General features: G+C 49.8%; 3 protein-coding genes across 5 annotated transcripts in view; 2 read left to right on the plus strand and 1 right to left on the minus strand.

The window, feature by feature from the left end:
• POMT2 (protein O-mannosyltransferase 2) overlaps positions 1–6,122 on the plus strand; it is a 29,389-nt gene extending 23,267 nt beyond the window's left edge. Inside the window, exons 20-21 of one of the 3 annotated variants that reach the window (XM_034061696.1) lie at positions 392–506; positions 1,070–6,122. In XM_034061696.1, coding sequence (XP_033917587.1) covers positions 392–506; positions 1,070–1,175 — 221 coding nt within the window. In that variant the 3' untranslated portion in view covers positions 1,176–6,122. Of the gene's footprint in view, positions 1–391; positions 507–1,069 lie in introns of those variants that run through there. The other 2 variants (XM_034061697.1, XR_004549546.1) reach the window with 2 other exon arrangements.
• An 8,302-nt stretch (positions 6,123–14,424) lies between these two features.
• Positions 14,425–20,585, plus strand: NGB (neuroglobin). The gene is made up of 4 exons (XM_034062132.1): positions 14,425–14,531; positions 15,886–15,997; positions 17,519–17,638; positions 18,729–20,585. The coding sequence occupies exons 1-4, from the start codon at positions 14,425–14,427 to the stop codon at positions 18,873–18,875; spliced, it is 486 nt and encodes a 161-aa protein (XP_033918023.1). The 3' UTR covers positions 18,876–20,585.
• Positions 20,586–20,705: 120 nt separating this feature from the next.
• The window catches only part of TMEM63C (transmembrane protein 63C), a 36,463-nt gene continuing 29,644 nt past the window's right edge, over positions 20,706–27,524 (minus strand). Inside the window, 10 exon segments of the mRNA XM_034062149.1 lie at positions 20,706–24,604; positions 24,684–24,755; positions 24,926–25,041; positions 25,303–25,470; positions 25,679–25,784; positions 26,366–26,528; positions 26,634–26,689; positions 26,691–26,700; positions 27,091–27,177; positions 27,278–27,384. Coding sequence (XP_033918040.1) covers positions 24,392–24,604; positions 24,684–24,755; positions 24,926–25,041; positions 25,303–25,470; positions 25,679–25,784; positions 26,366–26,528; positions 26,634–26,689; positions 26,691–26,700; positions 27,091–27,177; positions 27,278–27,384 — 1,098 coding nt within the window. The 3' untranslated portion in view covers positions 20,706–24,391.

The following is a 27,524-nucleotide window of genomic DNA, read 5'->3' on the forward strand; positions in this document are numbered from 1 at the left end:
AAACTTGGAGATGTGATTCCTATTCTTTCCTGTTTCCCTGTTCTTATATATGTTTTTATACAAGTTATTTCCTATTGTTTGCTTCCCTCACTTTTCTGTCATATCTGTTTATAATTCAGTGTTAGTAGGTTTTCCTATACATTGTTTTGTACCAATTTAATTAGCACCTGGGGCACAGATCTCTCTTGCATTTATTCAAATGGAAAGGTAGGATAAAGGAACCTTCAAACAAACCCTATAGTTCTGAAGGTTACCAAGGTGAATTAATTTAAAAATTGACAAGATCTTCTGGTGTTAACAGAGCTTTGTCAGCCCAGTCTATGACTGAATGTAGCAGCTCTGTTCTTTGGCCTCTGTATTGCTTCTGACTTCTATCTCTTCCTTCTCCTAGGAATCACCTGGGACACACTACTGAAGTTCTTAGCCGGGTTCTGGTCACCCAGCACTACAGCTAAAAAAGTATATGGAGCAGGGTTCCTGGCACTGGTTCTACTCATCATTTACAGGTGAGTGCTGAAAGGTGAACTTCTCCTGAACGTGTGACGGTCACTGTCTTGATGGAAGCCTTACTGCTTATTATTTATCCTTAGCCTTTGTCTCTTTCTTCTCTGCTGAACTTGTCAGACATTATCAAGCCCAATCCTAAACCCTCAAATTTGATAAAATTCAGTATCTGTGTCCCAGTAATGTATTATAGAACATCTTTCCATTGCAGGGAATTTCTTTTATCCCAGCACTCAGTGTGAACACTATTCTCCTCCAAACCCACAGTTCAATTTTTTTGATTCTAGTCCCAATGCTAGATGGTGCCAGATCCCTCAAACACAGGCATATTCTTCAAGCTGTATGTTTTCTCAGCAGGCTTTTCTCCAAAGCTGTTGCTTTCTAAAAGAAAATACCACCTGTGATAACTGTACTATGTGTGTATTGTGTTCAGCAGAGGTTAGGAGGTCCTCAGTGGAGCTTAGAGCAGCCCAAATTAAAAGCCCTGTAGGACATCTATATGAACTAATTGCTGCAATGTTCTTGAGACAGTAGTCCCTGATGGGCATTTGGTTTCTTTCCACAGCTTTTACCTCTTCCATCCTCTGTCCTATGGGATTGTAGGACCCATGGCCTCTGACCCTAGCAGCCCCATGGCAGGGCTCCGGTGGATGGACTCCTGGGAGTTTTAGAGCCAGCAAAGGGAGCCTGGAAACAGTGGATGGGAAGCACGAGATCTGCTGTATGTCAGGCTGATTCTGGTGCTTTGGAGACATGTGACAGTAAAGTTCTCTCTCTGGAGAACCCTGTTGCTTTGGCATTTGTTTGCACTGCCTGCATTGGAAGATGCAGAGGATGACTGTGAGAAGGTCCTCCTAAAATGACTTGTGTCCTGAAACCTTAGGTTATATTCCTGGACAACTGGCTGCTTAAATCTCAAATATTTTGAGCAATATCTATCAGTCAAACAGCAGTGGCATTCCAGCAGTCAGACCTGTACAAGCTGAAGGCTGTGTGTAGTTGTGTGATTGCGTGTATGTGTCTTCATGTAATCTAACTGTTACAGTGAGACAGCATCTGGGACATTAGGAGTTTTATGATTAAGAATAGTTTTTTTTATGGTGAAATTTTTGAAAGCTTCCTGTAAGTGTGCAGGGACCAGCATTCTTCCCTGCCCTGCTGTCAGGGGGGTTTGTGCTGACCCTGAATTTTTAGAATTTGACTGAAAGGGGTCTGCTTGAAATCCCCTGAGCCACTGTGCCTTGCCTGTCTCCCAGACCCTCTGCAGACAGAGGAGGTGGAGATAGTTTATCCCTCTATACAGCCTTGCTTTTTGGTCACCTTTAATCATCTCATAATAACCACCTAAGAGGCCTGTGCCCAGAGCCAGACTGTTCCAGCTCAGTACTTTGTAGCTTCTTTGAAATTCTGTCTGAAACTGCCAAGGAAATTACAGTGGAAATAGCAGGTGATTTATTTTCTGCCCCAGCATGCTGTGAAGATCGGACTCCTGTGGGTTTTGTAGAGTCTGAAATGACAGCCTGAAATTTTACAGATGGCTGTCATTTATCTTTTGATCCCAGCTATTCCAGTGCCAGTACCTGTGCTTTTAGGGGAAAGGCTTCACCTTAATACATGTGGCATCTGCATACCTGTCTGTAAGTGCCACAGTATCTGCTCACTGTATTCCAATATTGAGCATGTTCCCTCTCATAGATAGCTGAGCATTAAATTACTTTATCGAAGGAAATGCAAGGCCAGGCAAAAATTCTTTGTCTGTTAAGAGTCAAAAGCCATTCGATATTGAATCCACCCCTTCCAAGAGAGCAGAATTCTGTTTATCAGGTGCCTTTCTCCTGCTTTAGGTCAATTTTTGTAAATGTTCCTTTTATTCCACCTCCTGTTCTTTACCCTGTTTTAATTTGTTGTCAGTTCAAGGTTGTTACCTTGTAGCATCCAACATGAATGACACTTAAGACTCCAGCTGTGTTCGTGTCTCAGGTAATATTTGCAGAACTCTTTTGTGTATGTTTCAATGAACTGAAGCCTTTCGTTTCTTGCTCTGCTTCTTAGCCTTGCATAAAAATTACAGGTACAGGGAGAGCAGCAGGTGAGCCTGTCTGTCTTTAAGCATAAATTGTGCATTCACTTCTCTTACAAATCTTGAATTCTAGCATATTTCTTGCAACACAGAAGGGCAGCATTAGCATAGTTGTTCTGTGGGGGGGACTGAGCCACTCGTCAGACTTTCTTTCATTCCTTTTTAGTAGAGATCCATAGCATTTTTCAGTAAGGCAGCTGCTTGCTATTATAAGGCTCTGGCTTGGTATGTCACATCTCTCTCCAGAAGTTGACTCCCATAGACAATAACTCAGTATAGATCAATGCCTCTGATTCTAAAGGTTTTATGTTAATCATCTGCTGGTAATACATGGTGGGAAGTCATTGCACTGATTAGCTTCTGGGTTTGATGGTTCTTTTCTACTTGCTATTGCAGGAAGTGCTCCCACTGTATGAGCCAGGGGTTCACAGAGGTGATGTATATGCAAGAAGGATGAGGGAGAAGGCTACAAACTTCTACACATCCTGCTTGATCTGACAGCAGCTGTGAATTGTTACCTGTTGGCAATGTGGCTGGCAGACAGTGCAGTGCTGCCATTGTAGCAATGTGATTTTGCACCTTCTACTCTTGGTGAGATTATCGACTTAACTTGCTATCCTGAATATGAGATTTCCCTAAGGTAGCCCCATTGCCATGGGGAGGATTTGCCAGAAGAGCTGATAAAAGCCATGATTTAAGGTGCAGGCTTTTTTCCAGCACATACAATCAGACACTTGCCCTTATGATTAACAGCAAAAAATCCCTAAGAAACTTTTGTTTTGGAATGACAGCTTCTACTATTCATCAAATTAGATTTGTGGGAAAGCAAAAATTGACTCGGTAACCTAGGTTACTTGGGTTATTATGAAGGGGTCAGCTTTAATGGAGCTGCCTGAGGAAGATGAGCCAGTGTGTTCCTTTGGCCAGGGTCCCTCTGTCCTTTATCACTTATAATCTTTCATGTGGGGATTGACAGCTGAAGGTGGCAAGTATCATGCTCCCATCCCACCTTCCTGTGCACAAGCCCAGCTTCCAGCTTTATTTTTCTTTAGGACTGCCATTTCAAAAATCCTCTGAGAGCACCTGGTAGGTGTTGAGACTAATCTGTTTCTTAGGCCCTGTGTGCTGGTAAGGAGACAAAGGCATACAGTGAACAAAAATCTGGCTATTCCACAAGAGGGGGCAGCCTCTAGCTCAGTCTTTTATTTCTGGTGGGTTTAGTTTTTTGTGGTTTCTTCTTTTGTTTTTATTTTTTGTTGTGGTGGTTTTTGTTTGTTTTTTGTTTGGTTGGTTTTGGGTTTTTTTGTTTTGTTTTGTCTTGAATAAGCTTGATCTGGAGTTAAAAGTACTCAAAGGTCTACATTTGAAGACTAGAGGGCACACATTTCCTCTGCACCCTCTGGACTGCAAGCATTCTGTTTTCAAAAAGTGTAAATTGATGTTGCTCTGTTTTCTGTCAGGAGAAAAATACTGAAAAATTACTTTAGTTAGAATTTGACCCTCAAACTTTGATTATCAAACCCTGTCAGGCCACAGTTAGAACACTGTGGTAAACGATATTTTATGAGGTCAATGAAGTACAGTAATTGGGATTCCATTACTGACTCTGAATTAAACCGTATGAGTGGTGCAGATGTGCAGGGCACTCTGCTTTCTGAGTGGAATTTGGGCTGCTTCGGTTCAGTTTTTCCATTTGTGCTTGTGGAATGACTTAAGATTAATTTTGAAAACTGATTATTAGTCTTTTTTCCCAACCCATGTGGAAAATAGCTGCTGGTGCTTTCTGAGGCCAGAAGATCCTATTCTCTAGAGCAACTGCTCTCTTTGAACTTTGCTCGACAGGGCTCCTTTTGTCACTGTCAGAGTGTTTCATCAAGTTGTATCTGTGGATACAAATCACAAAAAGCTGCAGGCTGCCATGCTCCCTGTTTCATATTCTTTTTTATGTGTAAACTATTTTCGCCTTTTTGGTCTTTGGAGGATAGATAGAAGGCCTTTGGGCTCATCTAGCTTCATCCTAGACAATTCATCCACCTTAAAAGGCTCCTGTTAATCGTCACTTCAGGACACAAGTGCACACACATCTATTCCAGCAGCAGGGACTGGGCTGTTTCCAGGAGCTGGACTACTTCTGCTATGAGACACTTGTGACTGTGAGGAAGATTTGAATAGCAATTCCTGTGCTGAGGTTGCCCTTGCTTGAGATGGAGGACTTCATGTCATGCACTGCTTACCAGCATTGTTCACAAGCCTGTGGGTGGGAGAGGTACCACCACTTTTGTCTGCAGTTTTACCATGTTGATTGGGAGGGCTTATTGATACATAAAGGGCACTGACAGAACCTGCTTTTTATTTCTCCCTCCTGCTTCTTCAAGTATGCCCAGACTACGGGAAATGTCTTTGCTTCTCCAGTTTTCAGGCTGTGCATCCATTTCTTACAGGTGCCTGAACAAGGGGTAGGACAGGACACCTCCTAGTGTCCTGAATGGATGAATAGCTGTCACATGTACTGAGAGTAAAACTAGAATCTTGTTATGGAAGGGTAAACAAATGTGTAATTTGATAGACCCCTCCTGTATCCCTCTGAGAATCCTTTTCAAAGGACTCGAGAGTGAACCAGCTGTCAGTGTGGAAACAGGCATTTACCTGAAATTCTCTATTGCCATGCTTCGTAGTTTCCTTTCCAGAGACCATGCCCGCATGATTTACCCTCTGGGTTGGTACTCTGCACCCAGGTACCATGATAACACTGTTTCTTCCTCTCAGGATACTGCTGGCAATGTGAAAATGTTCTTAGTAGTGCCCTGTGCCTCTGCCAGCTGGGCAATATAGGTAAGTTCAGGTTTTTGCCCTTTACAGTGAGTTACCCCACATATTGGCAAGTGTGTGTCATGAAAGCAAAAAAATGTGGACTGTTATAACATCATCAGGCTCTTTCCTGCTGGAAAAGGAAGGCTGAGGATAAGAACACCATGTCCATAGCACACATGCTGTCTTTGGAGGGCTATGAGCTACAAGCAGTCAGGACTGAAAATTGTCTCTGTCTTCTTGTAAGTACCAAGACCTTGGTCGCATGGTTGGTTGTGAGTTGCTTTACTTGAATGTCAAGGGCTATGATTATTACAAATAATATCTGAGGTAGGGGACATACTAGCACATAAAGCACTCCTGCTGAATTTGTAATTGGTCCTAAAACTTTGCCAAGTGAGTTCATTGTGTTTTACAAGAGGCACTGTTTAGAGGCATCCTTGGAGAACTGGACCCTGTCTGAGCAAGAGTTTGGAGTAGCAGTGAGAGGGGTCTTTTGTAATTCTGTTCTACATTCTGAACCTTACTAATGCTGTGTGTTTATGTGTGTGCGTGTGCATCTGTCCATGAACTGAATGTATTCTAACTAAGGTGCAGTTACTGCATCATAACAGCGTGGATGGGAGGATGTTCCCTTTAGCTATATGTGTATTTTGTACAGGAGATACAGAAAATGAGGTAGAATTTGGAATTTAATTTTGTAATAAATAACTCTACTTTCAAACATTCTCTTGGTGTCTGTATCTTGGGTTGTTATTTTCCCCTTTTTCCCTCTCCCTCACTTACAGGTTTGAAGTAACAACATGAACTTTAAACAGACCCATTAGAGAGTTTGATCAAGGGCAGCAGTGCTCTCTGTCAGCTTTTAGCCAACAAATGTTGCTGGACTTCAATTCTAGGAGGTCAGGTTTTACTGCAGTTGAAGTGATACACTGATAAGCAGGAAGTGAAACTGGTACATTTGGGTGAGAATAAAGCACTGTGCTGAAGAAGGTTTGGTTTTCCATGTCAAAGATGAGAGTTAAATAGTAATTATGTATAATGTGCTGGGTTTATTTGGTGTATGTCCTGAGTTCAGCAGTAGCGGTGAATGACAGGGCTGTGTGGTTCTGATTTACAACTACGACAGTGTATTCATCAAGCTTCTGGCAGGTTACCTATGAACACTTCATTTGACAGATCAAGCACTCTATTCAGGAACCCAGCATTTTTCTGTAAGTCATTATGTTGAGTGTGCAGTGTCCATAACATCAGACTGATGCACAATGTTGTATAGATGAGGCCCTTGCTCTGAACTGAATGTAAGAGTATTTGATAAAACCAAATACTGTAAATCATAACCTGCTGTATGCCAGCTGTAGTGACAGGACAGCATATACCCTTGAGTACCGTGTAACAAGGGATTGCCATCCTTGGGCTGAAACTAGATGGGGAAAACAAAAATACAGCCCTTCTTATTTGGGGCTGCACATTGATGTCCAGATCAGTGGTGGAGGAGAGCCAGCCATATTCCAAAGGCCAATAAAGAAAAGCCAGGACAGCTAGAAACTGGACTATGGCCTGCACTAGATTATACAATAGGCTAATAGATAGTTACTGAAAAGCGTATTAACACCTTGTATTGCTTCAGAAAGTGCAAGTTAGTCTTTGGATCTTGTCTGCTCAGGGCTGTCTTTCTGGAAGGAAGGAGTGCTGTGCTAGAGTGTAGGGAGACAACCATAAATAAAATGAAGTAGTGTTCAGAAAATGGTGATAGTATCTGAAGTAAAGCTTTTCAGTGCCATCTAGAAGAAGAATAGCTTCTTTCTGCAGGTAAGTGATCCTCATGTTGATGGACACTGGTGATTGATTGCATTTGCATTTGTTTTGAACCTGCCAGGTTTCTAGGCTTCTGAATTCCAGCCATCATCCTGCTACATGTTCCTCAACAAGAATGAGGCTTTTTTGTGACCTGGTATTTTAATATAGATTTTGTGCTCCGTCTTCAAGCTGATACTTAATCTTCTTTCTACTAACTAAATAGAAACTTTCTATGCATGTTGCTTTCTCTAGCCTCCAATCTCCTGTGCCTCTTTTCTCATTCAGTTCACCCATATGGTTTCCCAAATTGTACACTGTCCTCCAACGTTAGTCTCCCCAGTTCCATATGCTGAAATAAATCTTCATTGCTCCAATTGCTGGTTCCTGGTTTAGATCCAAGGATTGTGGTTGCCATACACTTTGGAGTTGTTTTCTAATACACCATCTCTAACTGTAGCTGTGGCCCATGTGATACATGCTCTGGAAATAGAAAGTTTGTGTTTTATCTGAATAAGCGTAGTCTACCAAGTGTTGATTGCTGTAAATTGCTTTTCGCTATTTACCATTCTTGCAGTCACTGTTTCATCTCCAGATTTTATCCAAAGCTAGTCATCCTGCTGTCTTGCAGGTGATGTCCTCTCAGCTTCATTCATCTGACCTTTTTCTTCACCATGTATTTTCTGAAATACCTGGATTTCTCCACTGACCAGAAGGGAGTTTAGGTTACTTGCCCATATGAAGGCATCAGTGTTGAGTCAGCTGAGTCCAACCCTGGCAGTGGGTTGATCCCTTGGAATGCTTTAGAAACAATAACTATCTGGCTACAAGGTGGAGAACTAAACTAGCTGAGAAGTGGGGAGGATTGTTTCAGATGAAAATGTGAATATGTGTGAGATGGCACATTTTTATTGCAGATTTATGGACTGAGAACAACCAAGTAAACAAAGGCAGTGCAGCTGAGGAAGATGAATTTAAGCAATTTGATAAGTTCCAGGCAAAGTACCATTGGAAGCAAGTCTGAGGAGTGATATTTAAATAAAGATCAACAAGAGCACAAGTACCAACTGTCCCAGTGCAAAGCAGGGCCAGGAAAAGCCAAAGAAGCCAAACATGAGAAGCTGGGCAGCAAGTTAGTGATTGGCTTAAAATACAAGAGAAAAGCATCCAGAAAGTGAGAACTCAAATTACTAAAGGCTACTGTGAAAGAATCATGCAGAGGGGGAAAGCAAAAAGGCTGCTTTACAAAATGAAGACATAATGAGGGATATCAAAGTTAATGAAAAACTGTTAGGACACAGGTAGTGGGAGATGGATCAAGAATTAGACCACTTCTTGGCAGAGATGGAAAAGCATGAAGTGACGGATCTCTGAAAAGCTGAACTCTGACAAGTTGTACGCCCTTCTTCAAATGCTTTTATAATAAACTCCCTGCTGTGTTCTTCATTGTTTTCTCTGTGCTGTTTATTTTCAGGCTGGCGAGTTTCTTCCTTACTAAATCATCCTAGTTGGCCCTTTTGAGTATTGCAACATTTTATACTCTGTAAGTCTGCTGAAACTTCTTTGTTTCAAGCATTATTAAAAAACCCCAAACAGTAAGTATATTGGAGGTACCCTCAAGCAGCTCTTGTAGGGCTCATGACTGTCCTGTGCTTGCTGATTTTAAGTCTTCCTTGCTAACAGTTGCTGTTTAACATCATGTGTTGGATTGGAAAGTGCTAATGGATTGGAAAGTGCTTTATAATGTGGCATAAGTACATAATTTCAAAACTTTGGCATTTTTGACTCTGGGGCTTGCAAATGCAAAATTTCTCACTGATCTGGAGATTTATTTTTGACAGAGCTCCAAAGCTGCAATGGCTCAGATAGGTGAGGAGAAGACCTCAAGCAGGAAAAGATCCCACATACAAAAGCAATAACACATGGGGTCTGATTTAAGAGCAGAGGGCTGTGTGCAAAGTTGAAAGATTGTGATGCTAGCATAGTCCTGCCATGAAGGGATGGGTGCAATTAAGTGCAAAATCCTTGTTTTAATAAATCATGTCAAAGATCTTATCCTCAGAGACAGTCACTGTAGGTCAAAATGTTGTAGGTGATACCCTGGTCAATAGTGTCAATTCAAATAGCAAGAAGGAGGGAAAGACCAGAGAGAGGTGATATCAGAGATAAGACAATTAATGATCACTTCAGAGGTGAATACCAGCAGCGCTTTTGAAACAAGATAAATCCACACTGGAGACTACAGGGGAGGCTCCAGAGAGAGTAAAACATCTAAATGTTCCAGCAGCTGAAGAATGATCCAGTCCAGAAGTATGAGGACAATTGGAGGAAGATCCAAGCCCATGTGCACCATGCCTAGGTAGGACAAAAGCCAGAGAACTCTGGTAACACACTGCTTGCTAAATTGCCAGGCTTATTAGCTAGAGCACCGTGTTCAGCTTATGAGGCTGGAGAGCTTTGGGACCACAGCTGCTTGTATCCCACCAGCTTGAAGTGCACACACATCTATAGTGGTGTCTTAAGATCAAATTCAGCTTGTGTGTCAAGCCTGACATGGTGGATAGACTTTTTAAACTCACTTTGGTAGAGTGACTTAGAAAAGGCAGAGGTTGCTTCTTTAAAGATCAGCCTGGTGAGAGTAGCAATTGGTGGATCATCACTGTGCTAGAGATCACAAGGTGAATAACAACCAAGGTAAGGTCTGAGCATCTGCAAATGCCAGACCTGGTCCAACAGCCCCATAAGTCAACAATACTTAGGCTAGCAGCTCTCTGAGTTGTCCCCTTTGGCTTCTCTCCCCACTTCATGACCTGTCGGCCTTGGAGTGTTTGCACCTGCCTCTATGGACTTGCTCCAGCTGGCCCTGTGAGATTCAAGAGGAACCTAGGAGATGTCAAGTAGCAAACTAAAGTCAAAAGCTGTCTTCACTGTTGCTCCTACCTCTGCCTATCCCTCTCTGCTTAGCCTCAAGGTCAGTAATGCTGTCCTGCTCCCACTACAGGCACAGTGGCTGCCAGTGAGCTTTGCAATTGTTGCCTTCATCATTTTATGAGCAGATTATTCCCTCATGCATCTCTTTTCTTCTTGTTATGCAACTGTGTTTTGTGATTTGCTTTGCTACTGAGCTGTGCTGCATGCACCATGGCCTGATGTGGTAGCTTGAGAAGACAGCTGGGAACAACTTCTGCTCCCACCTGAGGATGGGAATGGGTGTCTGGGGAAAAGAGCCATCGTGGTCTGTGGTTTTGAGATGGTGGCAAGAGGAAAGAAAAGGGATTAGCCAAGCCCAGGAGTCTGTATCCGAGGTGAGCAGGGAGCCTGCAGCAGCTAGATCAGAGTGGCATTATTCATGAAGACTCACAGATGTAGAATTGGAAATGAGGAGTCCAGAGGGGATTTGGGTTTATTGGTACAGCAGCTGGGATAAATCCTGACAGTGCTACAGCAGCATGTGCAAAACAAAGTCTGGGCCAGGCTGGTGGGGTGTCCCTGGGAAGGAAGAGTCATTCCCCAAGCACCCTGAACCCTGAACACAGGACTGGGGGTTGGCTTTTGTGAGCTTATTCTCAATTCTGTCACACTGTTTTATGATATTGGGCAAGTTTCTTTTCCTGTGGGTAAGCTAAGGCACTGAACAAGTAAAGCTGACACTTGGCAAGGGGAGTTATGAGTGTTGGTAATGTAACTTGAAGGGGCTGTAGATTACAGTGACCCCCACTTCCAATTGAAAACATCATAAATCTGTGTTCTTCCAAAGCATAGCAGAGCTTTATTATCTTCTTTGCAGGTCAGTGAGTTTCTCCAGAAATCTGCCTCCACTTTTTCCACGTGGCCTACAGATGATTTTGGAGCAGCCTTTGCTGCTGCCCTGATGGTTCTTCACTCATGAAGAGCTCCAGGAACAGTCTTGTGGAAATCCAAAGCATCTCATAAAAGAGCTGAGCTGCCAGGCTACAGAGATAGAGCCAAGGGAGCTGGGGACCATCCCAGGAAACCCTCACGCCATGGAAACATTTGCAGTGCTCAATCTCTTTTTGCATCCTGGGGCTTCTTCACACTTGAAGGCGCACAAAACATTTCAACAGGAGAGGTTTGCTTGTTTGTTTTTCCTTGTACTTTAAATCCTCTCTGGGCTTTACTTGTGCTGTCAGCACCTCAGTGCTGTGGCAGCAGGAGAAACTCATCTGACAGCCAGGTAGCTGCAAGGGAGAAGCTGCTTTGCAGGCAGGGAAGAGCATCATGTCTTCTGAGCCCTCACTGTCATGTGAAAGGAATGGTGGCTCAGATGTTTCTTACCCCTGAGTTCTCCTTGTCTCCCACCTCAAGTCCCTCTTTACAGCTCACTCCTCCTGTGCTGAAGATCTATGCTGTCACAGGGAAAAAATATGCTGGTTTTATTAAGGGAGAGGGCATGTACTAGTGCTAGAAGGCAGCAAAGGAGTGGATTCACTGTTCAGAGAGGCAGGAAAGGTGGGGAAACTGCTTCTGAATGTACCCATACCGTGCCCAGAAGGAGCTGCTGCTAGGGTGTGAGGAAGGAATTACATCTCTTTGGCTCTTTGACTGCTAAGTGTCATACCAGCATGGGGTTTGGGTACCATCAGGGAGGCAGGGGTATGGCCTGCCCACTGCCCCTTTCATCATCTGGGACACTCATGCTCCATGGAAGAAGGTGACACATCACACGCATCACCCTCATTGCTGCCATTATGTCTGTTCTGTTCTGACACTTGTGCCTTGTCTGCAGGTGCTCAGCATGTGGCCACCATCTGCAGCACAGAGGGAAGGTGTAAGGGGGAAGACTTTAGAGCCACCATTTTTCCATGCCGTCATGATTTCATTGTTATTGTCTGAGATACCCTTGCTATTAGCTGAACCTGTATCTTGTTGTTTCCCTGGGATATGATAGCTGGTAAGGTACCTGCACAGACCCAAGGAAAGGTGTCATGCATCCCTGCTAAGCTTTAGGAGCTGATCACTCTTATTTACAACTTGCTTTTGTAGTGCTTCTTTTGCTCCTCTATCAGCCAGCTCTGTATGTATTCAAAATGTTGCTAGGCAAACACTCAGCCTTGGTTGCTGCTCTGATTGCACATCTATGCTTCAGCCCTGCTCCTTGGTGTCCTGTGGTCTAGGGGAGACTCTCCACTCTCCTTCCCAGTACCCTGACAGCACAGTGCTGCCCGCCTGTCTGCTCCCTCTCTTTGTGGGCAGGGCCAAGCTGAATTGTCCAGACAGGCTCTGGTGAAGCTTCACATCTGTGTGGCTGTGACAACGATGTCAGAGCAGCTTGTGCAGATGCATGTAGGATGACACTTCATTCTCTTTGCTGTGTTTGTCACTCCGATCAGATTAACCTTCGGTTTCCCACTGCTCCTTCAGGCTCCTTGTAGCTTCAGCAGTTATCAGCACACCGATTTATCATCAGTTCCCAAGGTGAATGTCCCCTTTGCAAATACACAGCTAAAATGCTGAGTTTAGTTGGAGCTTCTTGTGGACCAGAAGATGGTGGCCACAGCAGGAAGCACTGTGGGCTGGTGGGTTGCCTGTTCTGACCCCCCAGCCATGAAATGACCCTGCAGCTTGTGCCTGTCCTTTATTATCAAATGCTTTCTATTTATCCCCTGTTCTCTAAAAAGACAGAAGTGTAGAGATCACGGTTTTCAGGCTTTTCTTCTTAGTTATCATGAAAGCTAAAATGCTGTATTTTTAACAGGAGCCATGATTTAACAGAAGCCATTTGCATCTCTCCAGGACCTAGGACCTTTGCTATTAAGTAAGTCTTTTCTCACAGTGACATTCAAAACACAATATCCCTGGAACATCATTTGTTTTCTGGATCAGTAGCCAGAGATCTGTGAATATTTGTGGGACTCCTTAGTCCCATCTGACAGCTCAATTCCTTTGTGAGTTTGGACTTCTCAAGAGCCCAGCTTCGGGACAGGGTTTTTCAGTTTGCAGTGTACATGGAGCTTTTCCCATACAGCATCTTGTCTGGTCTGCACTGGGAAGGAGAGGTCTCCAAAGCCCAAGAAAACAGGTAATTAATTCTGGCACTTGCAGAGATGTCTCCTGTGGCTTCCTGCTGTCACTGGAGTCAGTGCTGTCACTCCGGCTCTTCAGAAGAAGGGCCTCTGGGACACAAGCTGGGGCTGGGGCTGAGGATGTAGCATTGTGCCTTTGAACTTGCCTCCTCCCAGAGATTATTTTCAGTACTCCAAGGAGAAGAGCCTCCATTCTACTTACACTGAGCCAGAGGCTTCTGTCTTCTCTCCTAATTACAAGAAAGAAGTGTGATTTATAGACACAGAACTTGTAATAAGATCAGTGCAATTGTTACTTCAGAGCAGACTGTGGTGGTTTCAGTAACGTTTGTGCTTTTGTGTTGCTCACATCCTTCTTAAAACCTCAATGTGCATGGCTGCTCTGGCTTTCCTGGCTTCTGTTGTGCTGCTTAAGACCTTGCTTGCCTTTTCTCACTTTTGCTGCCCATGCTGCCCAAATTCCAGGGCCCAACTAAAAGCTGTGTTTCCTTTTGTCTGAACAATAGAGAGAAGCTGGGTGTCCTGAGCATGTTTGACATGTCTTCTGATCTATTGTTAACATCTTTGCTTGCTTCAGCTGGTTTAATTTGCCTTAAACATGTATCTTGCAGTGTCTAAACTGCATCTGTCTGTGGAGACAGCAGGTGACTGTGGGGCTTCCTGAGGTGGAAGTGGCCAAGAGCAAGAGGCTGCTGTAGTGCTGGAGCATCACGGAGGACCTCCATCACAAGGTTACACTTGGAGCTGTTCTGAACAGCCAGCAAAAGCAGCCGGGTCCCAGTGGTCCCCTCGCTAGCACTGTGCTGCCGCTGCCCCTTCTGCAAAACCGGGCTGATCAGAAAATGTCAACCCCGAACAAGCTGAACTTTCTGCTCCTCAGCTGCGAGCCCGGGGCGGGCTGGGGATTGTAATGTTCCTTTTTCCTTCCCTTCCTTCCCCTGAGTGGGAAATGTAAAGTGAGCTCTTCCTTGCCGATGAGGTGGCCGGGTAAGCCGCGGGTGGAAGACAGGGGCACCGGGAAGCTGGGGTGTCGGCAGCCCGCCCGAGGCAGGGCAGGGGCGGCGGGCGGAGCGCGGATGCGGGACCCCCAGGTGAGCACGGCGGGGCCCGCCCGGGGCTGCGAGGGGCGGGCGGCTGCCGGTGCCAGCGCTTCGCCTCGGGCAGCGAGGGGCAGGTCCCCCCGCCCCTGCCATGGAGAGCGGGATGCCGCTGTCTGGCAGGCAGCGAGCGCTGATCCGGGAGAGCTGGAAGCGTGTGAGCGGCAGCCCCGAGCAGCACGGCCTCGTCCTCTTCACCAGGTGAGCTCCGGGAAGGGATCTGGCCACCGGCGCCCCGGCACTGGCCGTCCCCCGGATCCACCCGGGGGCAAGGGGGGGTGAACAGCCGCCACTTCTCGGAGAGGAAAGCTTCTCGCCGATGGCTGCCGGGCTGCCTTACCCCCCCCCCGCTCCCCTCTCCGTGGTCCGTGGGGAGCAGCGCGGGGATGAAACCCCTCACCGCGAAGCCGCGGCTGCTGTGGGGCAGCGGCGGGGGGCATCGTCCTGTTCCCACCCTCGGAGGAGAGAACTTTGTCCCGGGGAAATGGAGGGAGAGGGACAGGGGGCAGGTTTTGTGCGTTTCTGCCCACTGACAGCTCGCCTTGTCACTGTTACTTCTGCTGCCTGGAGAGCTGCCTGTGCGCCCAGCGCCGGGGAGCGTGTGGAAGGGACCCCCTACTGCCCCGACACTGCTCCAGGCACTGGCCTGCCCGCTGGGAGGGAGTCAGTCTCGGGGCAGAGGAAATGGTATGCCCGGGAACGGCTGAAACCCAACTCCTTGCCTCCCCTGAGCAGACTAGTGTCTCGACTATGGGAAGATGAAAAGGAAAAATCTATTAAAAGCCATTTAAAAAGAGAGCTGAGGACCAGTTTCTGGAGGAGGATGTAGCAGGTGGGAAACAAACCTGACAGAGCAGGGCTGTGAGCAGAGACAGTACTTCTTGGGAGTTTCAGTGGGAGGAAAAGGGGTGCAGTAGTTTAATGTGCAGGATGGGAAGAAGAGAGACTGTCTTGCCTGAATTCCCTTTGGACTCCATGGACATCATCAGCCTGTTACATCTGCTTGACTGGCTGCTGCTAGACCCGTATCTGCCTGGTATACACTGGCAGGAAAGATGGGGGGGGAAATTGGGAGCTGGTGTTGATGTGGGAGAGGGGGGTGTTAGCTGAGTTTGTACATGCACCCCCTTGCTCAAGTAGGAAATCTGGCTGGTCTTGCAGGTCTTCCCAGATTTGGGACCTTCGGGGCTCAAGGGGGTCATGAAGTAGGAAGGGGAACTGTTGGGACAACAAACAAAACTTTGGGGGTAAGGGCCAGGCTGGGAGAAGCTCCAGTGAGCTGGAACTGTTCCTCAAGTGCCATAAACACATAATCTGAGAACTGGGACGGTGGGCTAGGGAAATTGAGACTTTTTTGCTTTAGGTAACCTGGATTGCTCCAAACTAAGACTTCAGAACTTCTGTGTCCTTTTCAGGTGGGGACTGACCATTATGTGGGAAGGGAGGCAGAGGGGGGCTGCAGGTGTGCTTCTGGTGGGGTTGTTCCTGGTGTGAGTGCAACTGTAACTAAAGCTGAAGAAGTGAGGCAATGGGGGTTTCTCTCTTGCTGTTGCAGGTTGTTTGACTTGGACCCTGACCTGTTGCCCCTTTTCCAGTACAACTGCAAGCAGTTTGCCAGCCCTCAAGAGTGTCTCTCTGCTCCTGAGTTCCTGGATCACATCAGGAAGGTGAGAGAGCTGTGAGAGAGCTGTGAGAGAGCTGTGGCATGGCTGGAGTGCAGGCTCCTTGGAGAAGGGAGCCCTTAGGCAATGGTTTGGGACTGTGGTGTGTCTGATTGGGGAATGCATGGAAAGTCACCTCTTGAGATGGTAACTGCAGGGGCTTACTCATGCTAGCAGAAGGTATAATTGCCAGGCCAAAGTGCCCTACCACAGTGGGGATGGGATGAGGATGAGGGTTGTGGTGAGTAAGAAGCACCATGCTGATTTCCATGACCTCGTCTGAGAGTGGATTAACTCTTGTGAAAGTTGGAAGCCCCCTTCTTCTACCATAGAAGTGCCCCAGTGAGCTCACATCTGTCCAGACAAGGACTGAAGCCTCTGCTTGGCCACATGCTGAGCATGAGGTGACACAGAGCTGGGCAGTGGGCCCAGCTCCCAGGGACCCAGTGGTGTGAAGGGGCTGTCAGTGTGCCTGCAGAGCCAGAAGGCCCACAGCATCTCTTGGATAGCCGCTGGGAGAGGAGTAATGCTGATGGCACATGGAGGAGCTCATGCATGGGCAATATTACACCCAGTACACCAGAGACCCTCTGCTGAGCCCTGAAGAGCAGCCACAGCCTTTGCTTTCAGAAGACTTTATAAGCTGTCTTTAAAACTCCACCTCTAAACCATTTTGGTGCCTCACTTGCCTGTCTGTTCCCCATAAGAGGCTGTTTCAGGACTATGCACCTCTGATAGCTGCAAGCTTTTTGTTATTTTCCAGTCTCTGTGTACCGGCAAAGTTAAGTCCATTTTTATTGTTTTGAGCTGAAATAGCTCTTTGCTCTTGTTGGAGATAATTTCTCAGTTGAGATTGTAGAGTCAATTCTATCACCTCTTGGCTTTGCCAAGACAACCATGCCTGGCTTTAATCTCTTTTTCTAATTCACTGTGTCTGTTCCCTTCATCCCTCATTAACTCTTCTTTTTCCAGTTTTCATTTGACTCTTTATGCTTCTGGGAAATGACTGTGATACATGCTTTACCAGACCAGGTCTTTTGGCTGAACTATCAACCCCATCTCCTCAGAATACCTGGACTGATCTTAGAATTGGAATTACCTTATTCATAATTGCACCATCTTGGCAATATCTAGTTGGAAATTCTAGTCCTGGCAACTTCTAGGGCTCCCCTGCAGCTGTCTTGAGGTCCTAAGAGCTGTAATGACTGCATCTGCATTAGCTTTTAGCCCATAACTGCTCTGCTGTAGGGCTGCTTACCCCCTCTGGGACAGGGAGGCCAGCAGTGCTGTTTGCTGTGACACCTCTGGCAGTGGATGTGGTGTGTGCTGCTGCCAGCATGTCCCACTGATGTGACACATGGATTGCAGGAGAGCAAAGAAAAGCTCAGAGGGCATCTTTTGGCCTGGGAGATGGTCATGCTGAGAAGGGTGAAGTAGAGGGGTTAAATTCTGTTCCTCTGGGAGGACAGCAGAAACTTGCTGTTAATGCCCTAACGCTGTTGATGTTTTGCCTCTGTGCTCCTGCAGGTGATGCTGGTGATCGACGCTGCTGTGAGCCACCTGGAAAACTTGTCCTGCCTGGAAGAGTACCTCTGCAACCTCGGCAAGAAGCACCAGGCTGTCGGTGTGAAGGTTGAGTCTTTCTCGGTGAGGTGTCCTCTCTTGTCCTACTATGGCTGTGTGTGTGCAGCCCTGCTTACAGCCTTCAGCTATCCCCATTCCTCTGCACCCACTGCTTGTATTCAGCTGGTTGGAGCAAAAGCTGGTGGCTCAGGGAAGTCCCCAAGCTGCTGATACCTGCAGAGTGATGTTGACTCTATCAGGGAAAACCTTTAGCTATGCTTGTTTTCTGCCCTTCCCAGTAAGCCCAGGGATAATGGACAAATGGGAGCAAGGCATTCACCCTGTTTGAAGAGGACCATGATCTGGGGGACTGCAGGCTCAGCCTTTGCTCTGGGTCCTGGATCTCTGCATCACATGCTCTAGGGAAACCTCACTGCACCTGGGAAAAGGAGCATCCAGCCCCTCTGTGTCTGTGCTGGAGTGGGGTTCCTGCACCTCGGCCCCTGTTTTCTCTACGGCAGTAAGACAGAATCATCCTCCATGTTACACCCTTGCTTACTCCTCTCCTGCCATCAAGCATGGACAGAAGTGCTGGATAACCCAGCAGAAAAGGGCAGGTTGAAGGAAAGGTTTCTAACTAGTCCACGGCTCCCTCTGATACTGCTGGCTTTGGCCCTCTTCAGAGGGACCAGGGCCCCCTTTGCTTGAGGTGGTGACTCCCACCAGTCCTGCACTCAGAGTGCCAGTGCTCTTGGATGGAGTTGCTGGCAGCTCCCTGTGGAGCAGCCTAAGAGGTGGTGAGGCAGGCCCTGAGCATCCAGCCTGGGGTCTGACCAACTCCTCTGGCATCAGGGCATCGTTCAGCTCTGCTGATTGCTGCTACACCAGAGCATTGATCTGGCTACCTGCATCTGGGGACAATGGACGTGTACCTCTCCCCTGGTGTTACAAGTGTGGTCAGCCCTTGATCCCTGCCTGTACTCTGTGCTCACCCAGGGTGTGGGGTGAGGGCCAGCACAGGGTAGTAGAAGGGGGCTGGTGTGACCTGGCCCCGCTGTTGGAAGAGGAGCAGGTGCCCTGCAATGGGAGAAGTCCAAGAAGGTGGTGAAGTGAGAGAAGGGGATGAGCATTGTCCCCTGGTGCTGAGCTTGACACTTCCCTGTTTGTTTTGCAGACTGTTGGTGAGTCCTTGCTGTACATGCTGGAGAAATGCCTTGGCACTGCCTTCAGTCCAGATGTGCAGGAGGCCTGGAGCAAACTCTATGGTGCTGTGGTGAAAGCCATGCGGCGTGGCTGGGACACCCTCCCAGAAGGTGACTAGATCCTGCCAGGCATCCCCATCCCTGACCACGCAGCTGTCCTGGGCAGGGGAGTAGTCGCACTGTGCTCTTTGCCTCTCTCCACCTCTGTCTTTCTCTGTGCACCAGCCCAACACCATCTTCTCCAGTCATGCATGGTTTGGGGCTCTCCCAGTGATTCCACCTTGCTTTGACACAATCACATCTCTGCCTTTGCTAAGGGCTGGCAGGGTACGCCACTGCAGTGAAGCCTAGGAACACCACAGTACAGGTATGCTGCCCTGCCCCAAGTTCCTTCAGGCTAGCTGGAGCACCCATGTACCTACTCTGGTCTTTAGCTGGCTCATCTTCCCCCTGCTTGCTGCCCACCCTAGTTAGATGACAGCTAGCATAGGCCTCTCAGGCTTATTTGCCCAAGATCCTATTTGCTCAAGACTGTTCACTCCTCCTATGCTGCTGTGCCCCATTCAACTATGGCAATGGTGGATTTGGCTCCCTGCAGGGGCAGAGGCAGCAGAGGGAGGAGCTGGCCATGCCATATGGCTGTCGTCTCCAAACCATGTGGGAACTTTTTCTCCCTCTCCTTTCAGCAGCACATCACTACCAGATAGTTAATCATCTCTTGTTTTGCCTCTCCCCTGGATGAGATCCATGGCTTTTCCTTGTGACAGGTTGGCCACAACTCAGTGTATTTCCTAGGGATGCTTTGGGCAGCAGAATCACATTAATCCCAAGGTGAGGCTGCTTTTAGCAGGTCTGGACTGCCATCTGAAAGGCTTTGTGTTGGTTTGGCTGGTTGGTTTATCCTCCAAGCCAGCTGAAATGCAGCAGCAGTGGTGGCTCTTTACTGCTTTGTGTTAAGGAAAGTAAAGTAAATACAAGGGAAAGATGTCTTAAAATAAAAACGAAGGTTGCAATCATGTCATGGCAACAGCTTCCAGAAATCATTCCTGGCTCTTAGCCAGAGGAAGCATAGCTGGAATTTCTCTGTTGTTGCTGTCAGGACCTGGAGCACTTCCCAGCTGCACACAATGCCCATCTGCAGAGCTCCTTGCCCTTCAGTAAACCCTACCAGCCATACTTCAGACACAGCCGATTCAGAGCAAAGGGAGGCACCCAGTTAGGTGTGTGCAGCAGGATGTAAATGAAAAGACAACATCTGCCAGAAGAAATCATAGGAAATAACTGAAAGGCAGCACCTGAGGTCTTGGGGGCGGGGGGGAGCTGAACTTGAGCATTTTGAAGATGAGTTCATCTTCAGGGGGAAGTAGCTGAGGGACAGGCAGAACCATGCTTCCAGCCACTACTTGCTCCAGGGCGAGGACATGGAGCAAGTGTTCAGTTACTGTTCAGACAGTGCCATTTTTGCTGCTACTTCAGGACAGGAGGGCACTGGGGGCTGAGGGGTTTCTGTTCTAGAGATGTGCTCAACACTCCAGAAGAGCAGGGGCTGGGGGGAATCACTAGGTGTGATGGAATGGTATGGGACAGGAGGGTTTGGCAATAGGGACATTCTCTGTATAACCCTGTATTGGAACAACAGCCTTCAGCATCATGGGGGAGAACCTTCTGGCTCTATGTGATAGGTAGGCAGCTGTGTGATGGGTGGGGTGTGATGTTACTGCCCCAAGCCATCCCTGCTCCCTCTAGCTTTCCCAGCTCCTTGACTTCTCTTCTGTACCACATCTCGTGTTAACTCCCAAGAGAACTGAACTAGTCTGTGTGCCTCTGATACCCAGCTGTACTGTTTAATAAAGAAGAACAGTGAATCTTGGCCCTTTTTGCTGCCTTATGTTTATTTTAACTTAAAAGGCTAAAGCAAGCAAAAAAACCAAGGATGACAGATAGGGGTTTACTGCTTTCTTGTTGACTTTGGGTTTGGAGATATTTGTCACTGGGAGTGCTTGTGTAGCCCAGCTCGATTGACATGAGAAGGCACCCAGAATCAAACATCTGTTGAGATCTTTTGTGCACTCTAACTGAATGGGTGAGCAGTGGAGGGGCTAGCAAAAGCATCCTGCTGCTGACTGCTCATTACCCTTCAAATTTCATGACCTCTAATGGAATTAAAGTTTTAAGCAGCCAGCCTAAAATCCTTTTCCTGCTGTTCAGCTGCTGGTTGTTCTTTGAGACAGTATAGGCTCGCCTGCTGCTGCTGGTCACCCACTGCTGCACGTAACCACAGCAACAGGGCACAGTCTGGCAGGGAAGCCTTGACTGGCTCCATGCAGCACCCACCCTGCCAGCTGGACTGCCTGAAGGACCATGGTGGGGATGTAGGATGCCCTGTCCCCCTCTTCCAAGGGCATATTCTAGCTTTCCTATTGTGGGTTTCCAGCTCTGGGAGGGTTGGGCACTTGGTAGTGAAGAAGGATGGTCCCTAGAGCAGAGAAGCCAGCTCAGATCTGAAATAGCATCTCCTGGAAACTCCAGCTCTGCCACAGGAGAGGGCAGTAAGCATCTCGGGAAAACTGTGCTGCTCTGCCCTAGGCAATGTTTAGGATGGGGCTTTCTGCAGGGAAATGTGCAACTGGCTGGGAAGGGCAAGGAGAGCAGCAGAAATCTGAGCAAATAGAAATCTTCCCTGTGGTGCATTGCTAAAGTCAGTGTTCCTGCTCTTCCTGGCCTGGAGCACAACTGCCACCCTCAGGGCGAGTGCTGGGAGTCCAACCCCAGCATTGCAGACACAGGCAGTGCCACACCCCCAGTTTCAACCCCCTGTGCCAGCAGTGAGGTTTGCCATGGCTTTGCCCAGTGGGAATGCCCTTGGCATTGCCCACTACCGGTGATGCAGTAGGAGAGGCCGTGTGAGTGCCTGCCCCGGCTGTGAGGGACTTCTGTGTGCACAGGCTGTACTCAGATGAGCAGGTTTCCGAGGGCTGGGGTATGATGGTTTGAATTTTCCAGGTTTTCACCTGAAGAGAAGCCCTCTCGTGTCCCCTGCCCTGTGCCATGAGGCAGGCTGGCAGGGCAGGGCTCACCACAGAGGGGCTGTGGACGAGCCAGCTGGAGGGACCTGCTGAAACCAGAGGCAAATCGTTCAAGTAAGGATTTGGGTACAAAGAATGTTTTGGGAGGGAGGAGAAGAGGAAGAGCGTTGTCTGCTCAAAACCTAGAGAGAGGTTCTCAAAATGGTGTCCACCCCCTTCCCCAGGATGTGCTGGTGAGCAGTTCAGCTTTGGAAATATCTGCTCCATCCCTAGATGGGACTGGTCCTCCTGCTCCTTGCTGTTGTCCCACAGTAGTTCCAGGCCAGCTCCCTCCAGGCAGTGTGTATCTCTGGTGGTGTCCTGAGCCAGCCCTGCCTGCAGATGGGAGGGACATGCCTGTTCCGTGTCTGTGATGGTGCCAAGGGCTGAGCCAGCCTTTCTGAGGAGAGAAGGGGGGGTGCTCCCCAGATCTTGCCGCTTCTGCTCATTCACTAGGGTTTGTATCTCTGGGGACAGTGGAGGTCAGCAAGGTGCCTGCATGTGACAAGAGGTGTTCTTGACACTGAAGCATCTGCAGGACATCCCCAGGAAAGCTCAAAAGCAGCCTGCAGGTGGGGAAAGGTTCCAGGGTACTTTTGGAGCCTGCAGTGGTGATGGTCCCCATCTACTGGCACTGGGCAGGGTGCACGGGGGGTGACAATGCCAGGGAAGCCACTGGGTGAAGTCATTTTATTCAAGGCACGGTCATAGCAATAAAACACAAGAAGGTACAGACCTCTGGCACATTCCTACAGCGGGGCAGCCAAGGGCAGTCAGACCAGCAGCCCGAGCTCCCAGGGGTGCAGTGCCACTCACAGGCACTTGCTCTCACCCAGAGAGAAATCACCAGCACCCTGTGGCTCCCAGTGCAGGCAGTGAGGGCAGCGGCTCAGTTGCAGGCAGTCCCCACAAGGGCACCTGGGCAGGGAGCCATGAGACCCCAGGGTGCTCTTTGGGGTTGGGAGGGAGGGTCTGAGCTCAAGGGTCCCCTGAGGCAACCCCTTGGTGACTACAGTGTCATAGCCACTGCCCTGGCATGCAGAAGTGAGGGATGGGGCCGGTGGGGCTGCCAGCTGGCTGAGCAGAGACCCATCAGCCCCACAGGAATGCCCCAGGCCTCAGTTGAATCCAACCAGGACCCACAGCTTGCTCCTGGCCTGCTTTTAACCCCCCCTGGGCTGGCACACCATGCCCCCTCCTCTCAGTGGCACCAGTAATGATAAGTAGTGCCATAGCTGAGCCTCTGCCATTGTGCAGCAGCACCCCCATGCCAGCAGCCTGGTGCTGGCACACCTGTGTCATCATCCCTTCCCACCCTGCACGGTCCTGGGATAATGGCTAGAATTGTTCTGAAGCCAGCAGGAAAATCAGGAACAGGAAAATCAGCCCCAGGGCCAAAGCAGGGCCAAGTGAGGAGCCAGCACACCCTGGTGGGAAAGGGGCCAAGCAGGGCAAGGATCTGCCCTCATCCCCAGCGGTCTCCCCAGCTGCTGTGGATGAGCTGGAGCCCCCTGGATGCGTGGGCAGAAGCTGGCACATTTACAATGATGACTGCAGGACTCACTCCAGAGGTGGTGTGGCTGCTGGGGAAATCCCATGGCTGTGGCTTGTGGGCAAAGGCAAGGATGCAGTGGACCAGAACCCAGAGGCCAGGATCCTTCCAGCCCCCTTCCTCCCCCCCATTTCTTTTGTGACAGGACAGAGCTACACAGGGTCCCATGGCCAGCCCTGGGGGGAGCGTGAGTGCAACAGGGATGCTGCCAGGGTGAGTGGGATGATGAGGAGCTGCCCTCACAGCCATTAAACACGCTCGTCCCTTGGCCTCCCATTCCTCCCCAAAGACCCAAGAGCACAGACATGGTGCAGCAGGCTGAAGGGATGCTGTGGGAGGGCCAGGGAAGAGCTCAACTTGCGTTTTGATGCCTGCCTTGGGCCAGAGCCAGTGCGGCAGCAGCCAGGGCGCTCACCTCCTACACCAAAGCACACGGGTCTCTGCAGTCCCTGCTTTAATGGACAAAGCCATGGGGGCAGCAGCAGGGGTGGCCAGATGCCTGCACAGCCGGCACCAGGGGAGGCAGCTGGGTGGCCACCATGAGCAACGGGTAGGCAGGGTGTGAAGCAAGGGTTAGGGGTGGCTGTCCCCTGCCACTGGGGACCCGTGGAATAGAGTGGCAGCAGGCACATTCATCTCAGCTGTCTGGGCTGCTTCCTTCTCATGGAAGGGCCAGGGTCTCCTTCCTGCCCCCAAAAGCATGGCCTCTCAGAAACAACCTCTCCCCATACCACTGCACCCCATCTTCTCCACGATGGGCTGGAAGAGGCAGGTGGAGATAGGGACATGGGGCAGGGACTGAGTCAGTCCAGGCAGCTGGAGGGACCACCAGAGCCTCCCACCACCTCCTATACAATGAGGTCTCCCCCTCACATCAGCCCTATCATCCCCCCACCCCATCACTGAGGTGGCCCCCACCAGTGATGGGAAGGCCCCTGCCTTCCTGCCCCCTGGCATGTCTTCCACTCTTCTCCTCTGCTCTGGGTACGGCTGGTCCTCACCCCGGCAGTGGGAATGCTCACTGGTAGCGAGCCTGGCTCTCCATCACAGGGCCACTCCTGTACTCGCCCTCGACTGTCTCCAGCTCTGTCTCAAAGCTCTGCAGTGCCTCGTCCTCCCCATCCTCTGCTGGCTCCAGGTGGTTCCCCATGGTGCCATAGGACTGGTGTGCAGGGGAGGCCGCCGGCGTCAGGCTCAGCTCAGGCTCCTGCAGGACCGTGGCCACAAAGAGCTGCCCCAGAGGGCAGTGGGGAGTCAGGGCCCAAGGAGCAAAGGGTGTGACTGTGGTGGGGCTGGGGAGGGATATTTACATTGGAGTTGGGGGTGGAGGAAACGCTGCTCCGCTCCACATCATTGAAGGCGCCCTCAGACTGGTCAGACATCTGGGGAGAGGGAGGTCAGGAGGAAAGAAATGATGGTCTGTGGGTCCCCAGATGAAGTCAGGGGGGCAACAAAGCACCTCCTGTGGCTTCCCAAGGCAAATGCAGCCCAGAGAGGCAGGGAGGGGATGCAGTGGGGTGAAGGAACGGGATGGGTGGCTGCCTGTGCTCACCTGGTAGCTGGAGGGTTTCCGCGGCTGCAGCTTCTTCAGGCAGAGGCCAAAGAAGGAGAAGACAATGCAGGAGAGGAGGACCACAAAGGTGAAGAGGGTGACAGGGCGGGTAGGACCTAGAGCACAGAGACACTGGGGAAGCACATGAGCCTCCAAGGACCTACTGCACATCCAGCTGAGCCCCACGCTGGTGCTTGCTTTGGGTGTTACAAGCTCTCAACCCACTTCCCAGAACTCCATCTGCCAGGCCTCCATCACATCTTCCCCCTTCCCACCCGCCATGTCAAGCCTAACTCAAGGGTGACACCAGTGGCTCATTTGCCCAAACATCAGATGTGACCCTCAGCAGTGGCAGAGCAGTCCCAGTCTTTCCCTACCAAGGCGCAGGACGGAGAAGAAGAGCAGCCAGAACATGCAGAGGATGGGGGCCACCAGGACCTGGCTGATGGCGGCGACATGGAGGCGCTGGTTCAGCTTGGTGGGGATGTACACATAGTAGATGTTGTACCGATCAACCATGTGCTTGAGCAGCATGTAGAGCAGCCCTGGCAGGAGGAAGAGGGGCCTTTGAGGGGAGGATAATGGGGACAGGAGGGTTGCAGGGACAGCAAAGCAGGCCCAGGGGATTATGCCCAAGGGTGCCTTCCTGTATCATATGGGAAGCTTGTGCTCCCACATCACTGCTGATGGCTGAGGCAGTGGCTGTTTGCACAGCCAGGGGCAGCAGCACCATGGGCCATGGATCATACTCACCAAAGGGGACAATGATGGGGCAGGTGATGCTGTAGGTCATGACGACGGAGAAGATGCAGCAGGTCCAGGCATACTCCAGTCCAAACTGGAACTGATAGGCTTGGCTCTGGGGCACAACCGACAACATCATTACGATGCGTGGAGACCTCATAGCAGCCTTCCAGTATCTGAAGGGAGCCTACAGGTATGCTGGGGAGGGACTATTCATTAGGGACTGTAGTGACAGGCCAAGGGGTAATGGGTTAAAACTTAAACAGCAGAGGTTTAGACTGGATATAAGGAAGAAATTCTTTACTGTAAGGGTGGTGAGGCACTGGAATGGGTTGCCCAGGGAGGTTGTGAATGCTCCATCCCTGGCAGTGTTCAAGGCCAGGTTGGATGAAGCCTTGGGTGATATGGTTTAGTGTGAGCTGTCCCTGCCCATGGCAGGGGGGTTGGAACTAGATGATCTTGAGGTCCTTTCCAATCCTAACTATTCTATGATTCTATGATTACTGCCTCTGCTGCCAAAAAGGCTGCAATTGCCTTTGCATCCTGGCTAACAAAATTGCCTTCCCATGCTAGCCTCTATGAGGCGAGAAGTCCCCACAAGCCTCCTGATAGGACCCAGACAGCCTGAGTTTCTAGTTAGCACGTCCCTGCTGTGCCTGGGGTTGTGCAGGCTCAGAGGTGAGCAGGACCACGTACCCGCTTGATGTGAAGCCGCTCGGGCTCGGACTTGGCGAAGCAGAGGCGGGCGGTGTAGACAAGGAGGCCTGGGATGCGCAGCAGCTCCATGGCTGTCCCGATCAGGCTGGAGGTGACCACGTAGTTGACAAAGAAAGCGCCGTTGTCTGGGAGGAAAACGCACCTGCCCCAGGGGCACAGAGGGTGAGAGCGGGCAGGCAGCCAGGAGAGCTGTGCTGGGCTGGTTTGTCAGGTGCTCCAGGAGGGTCAGGAGCTCCTGGCTACTCACTGGAACTTGACATCAGCCTGGTCCAGAAAGTGGGTGTCGAAGAGCCAGCGGAAAAAAAAGGTCCAGGCTGGAGCGGGGAGAAGAGGAGCAGCTCAGAGAGAGGGGGAGCTGCAGAGTGATGTGGGGGGCACCCAGAAGGTGTGTGCTTTGCCCTGCCCTTGGTAGGTGAGACCCCTTGGACCCTACACTGCCAGAACAGCCCCTTCTGCCACACGTGACCACCACAGCTCCAGTGCCTGCCTCCTGGATGGTCAGGATTGCCATAGCTGGGGCTATGCAGACACCTGACCTTGTCCTTTCAGGGTCTGCTGAAGGGCTGACCCCAAGCAGGTCTCCTCCAGCACCCGAGGGTCAGCCATGGCAGCCTGGCAAGCTGCTCCCCTTCCCTCTTCCTCTGCAGGGAATCTTTCTGTCCATGCCAGGGAGCAGAGAGAGCAGTGCAGAGGGTGGTCTGTACCTGCTCAGCCCCAGCGAGGGCAGGATGATGACCATGAACACCAGGAAGAAGAAGCACTTGTGCATGGTGAGCTGATTTTCACTTGACCTGCAGAGAGGGGAGGCAAGACAAAAACATTGCTTTTCTCCATGACACAGCAGCTGATGGGGAGCATCTACTGCAGCCCTGGGGGAGCCAGCCCTGTTACCTTGTCCAGTGTGACTCGAAGAATGCCGAGTAGTAGACGAGGAAGGGCAAGAAGACAGAGAAGGCCCAGAGCAGCAGCGTGGGGAAGAACTGGGTGATGATGGGGTTCTGCAGGAGGAGAGGTGCCGGATATCCCTTCAGGAGCCTGCCAGAGCTCAGTTGTGTTGGAGACAGCTGTCCAGGCCTCCTGGCACAGCATAGTGTGTGCAAGGGGCAGGCTGGGGCACCCCCTCTCTGATCAGGGACAC

This window comes from Melopsittacus undulatus, chromosome 4 (assembly GCF_012275295.1).
Source record: "Melopsittacus undulatus isolate bMelUnd1 chromosome 4, bMelUnd1.mat.Z, whole genome shotgun sequence".
NCBI classification, from domain to species: domain Eukaryota; kingdom Metazoa; phylum Chordata; class Aves; order Psittaciformes; family Psittaculidae; genus Melopsittacus; species Melopsittacus undulatus.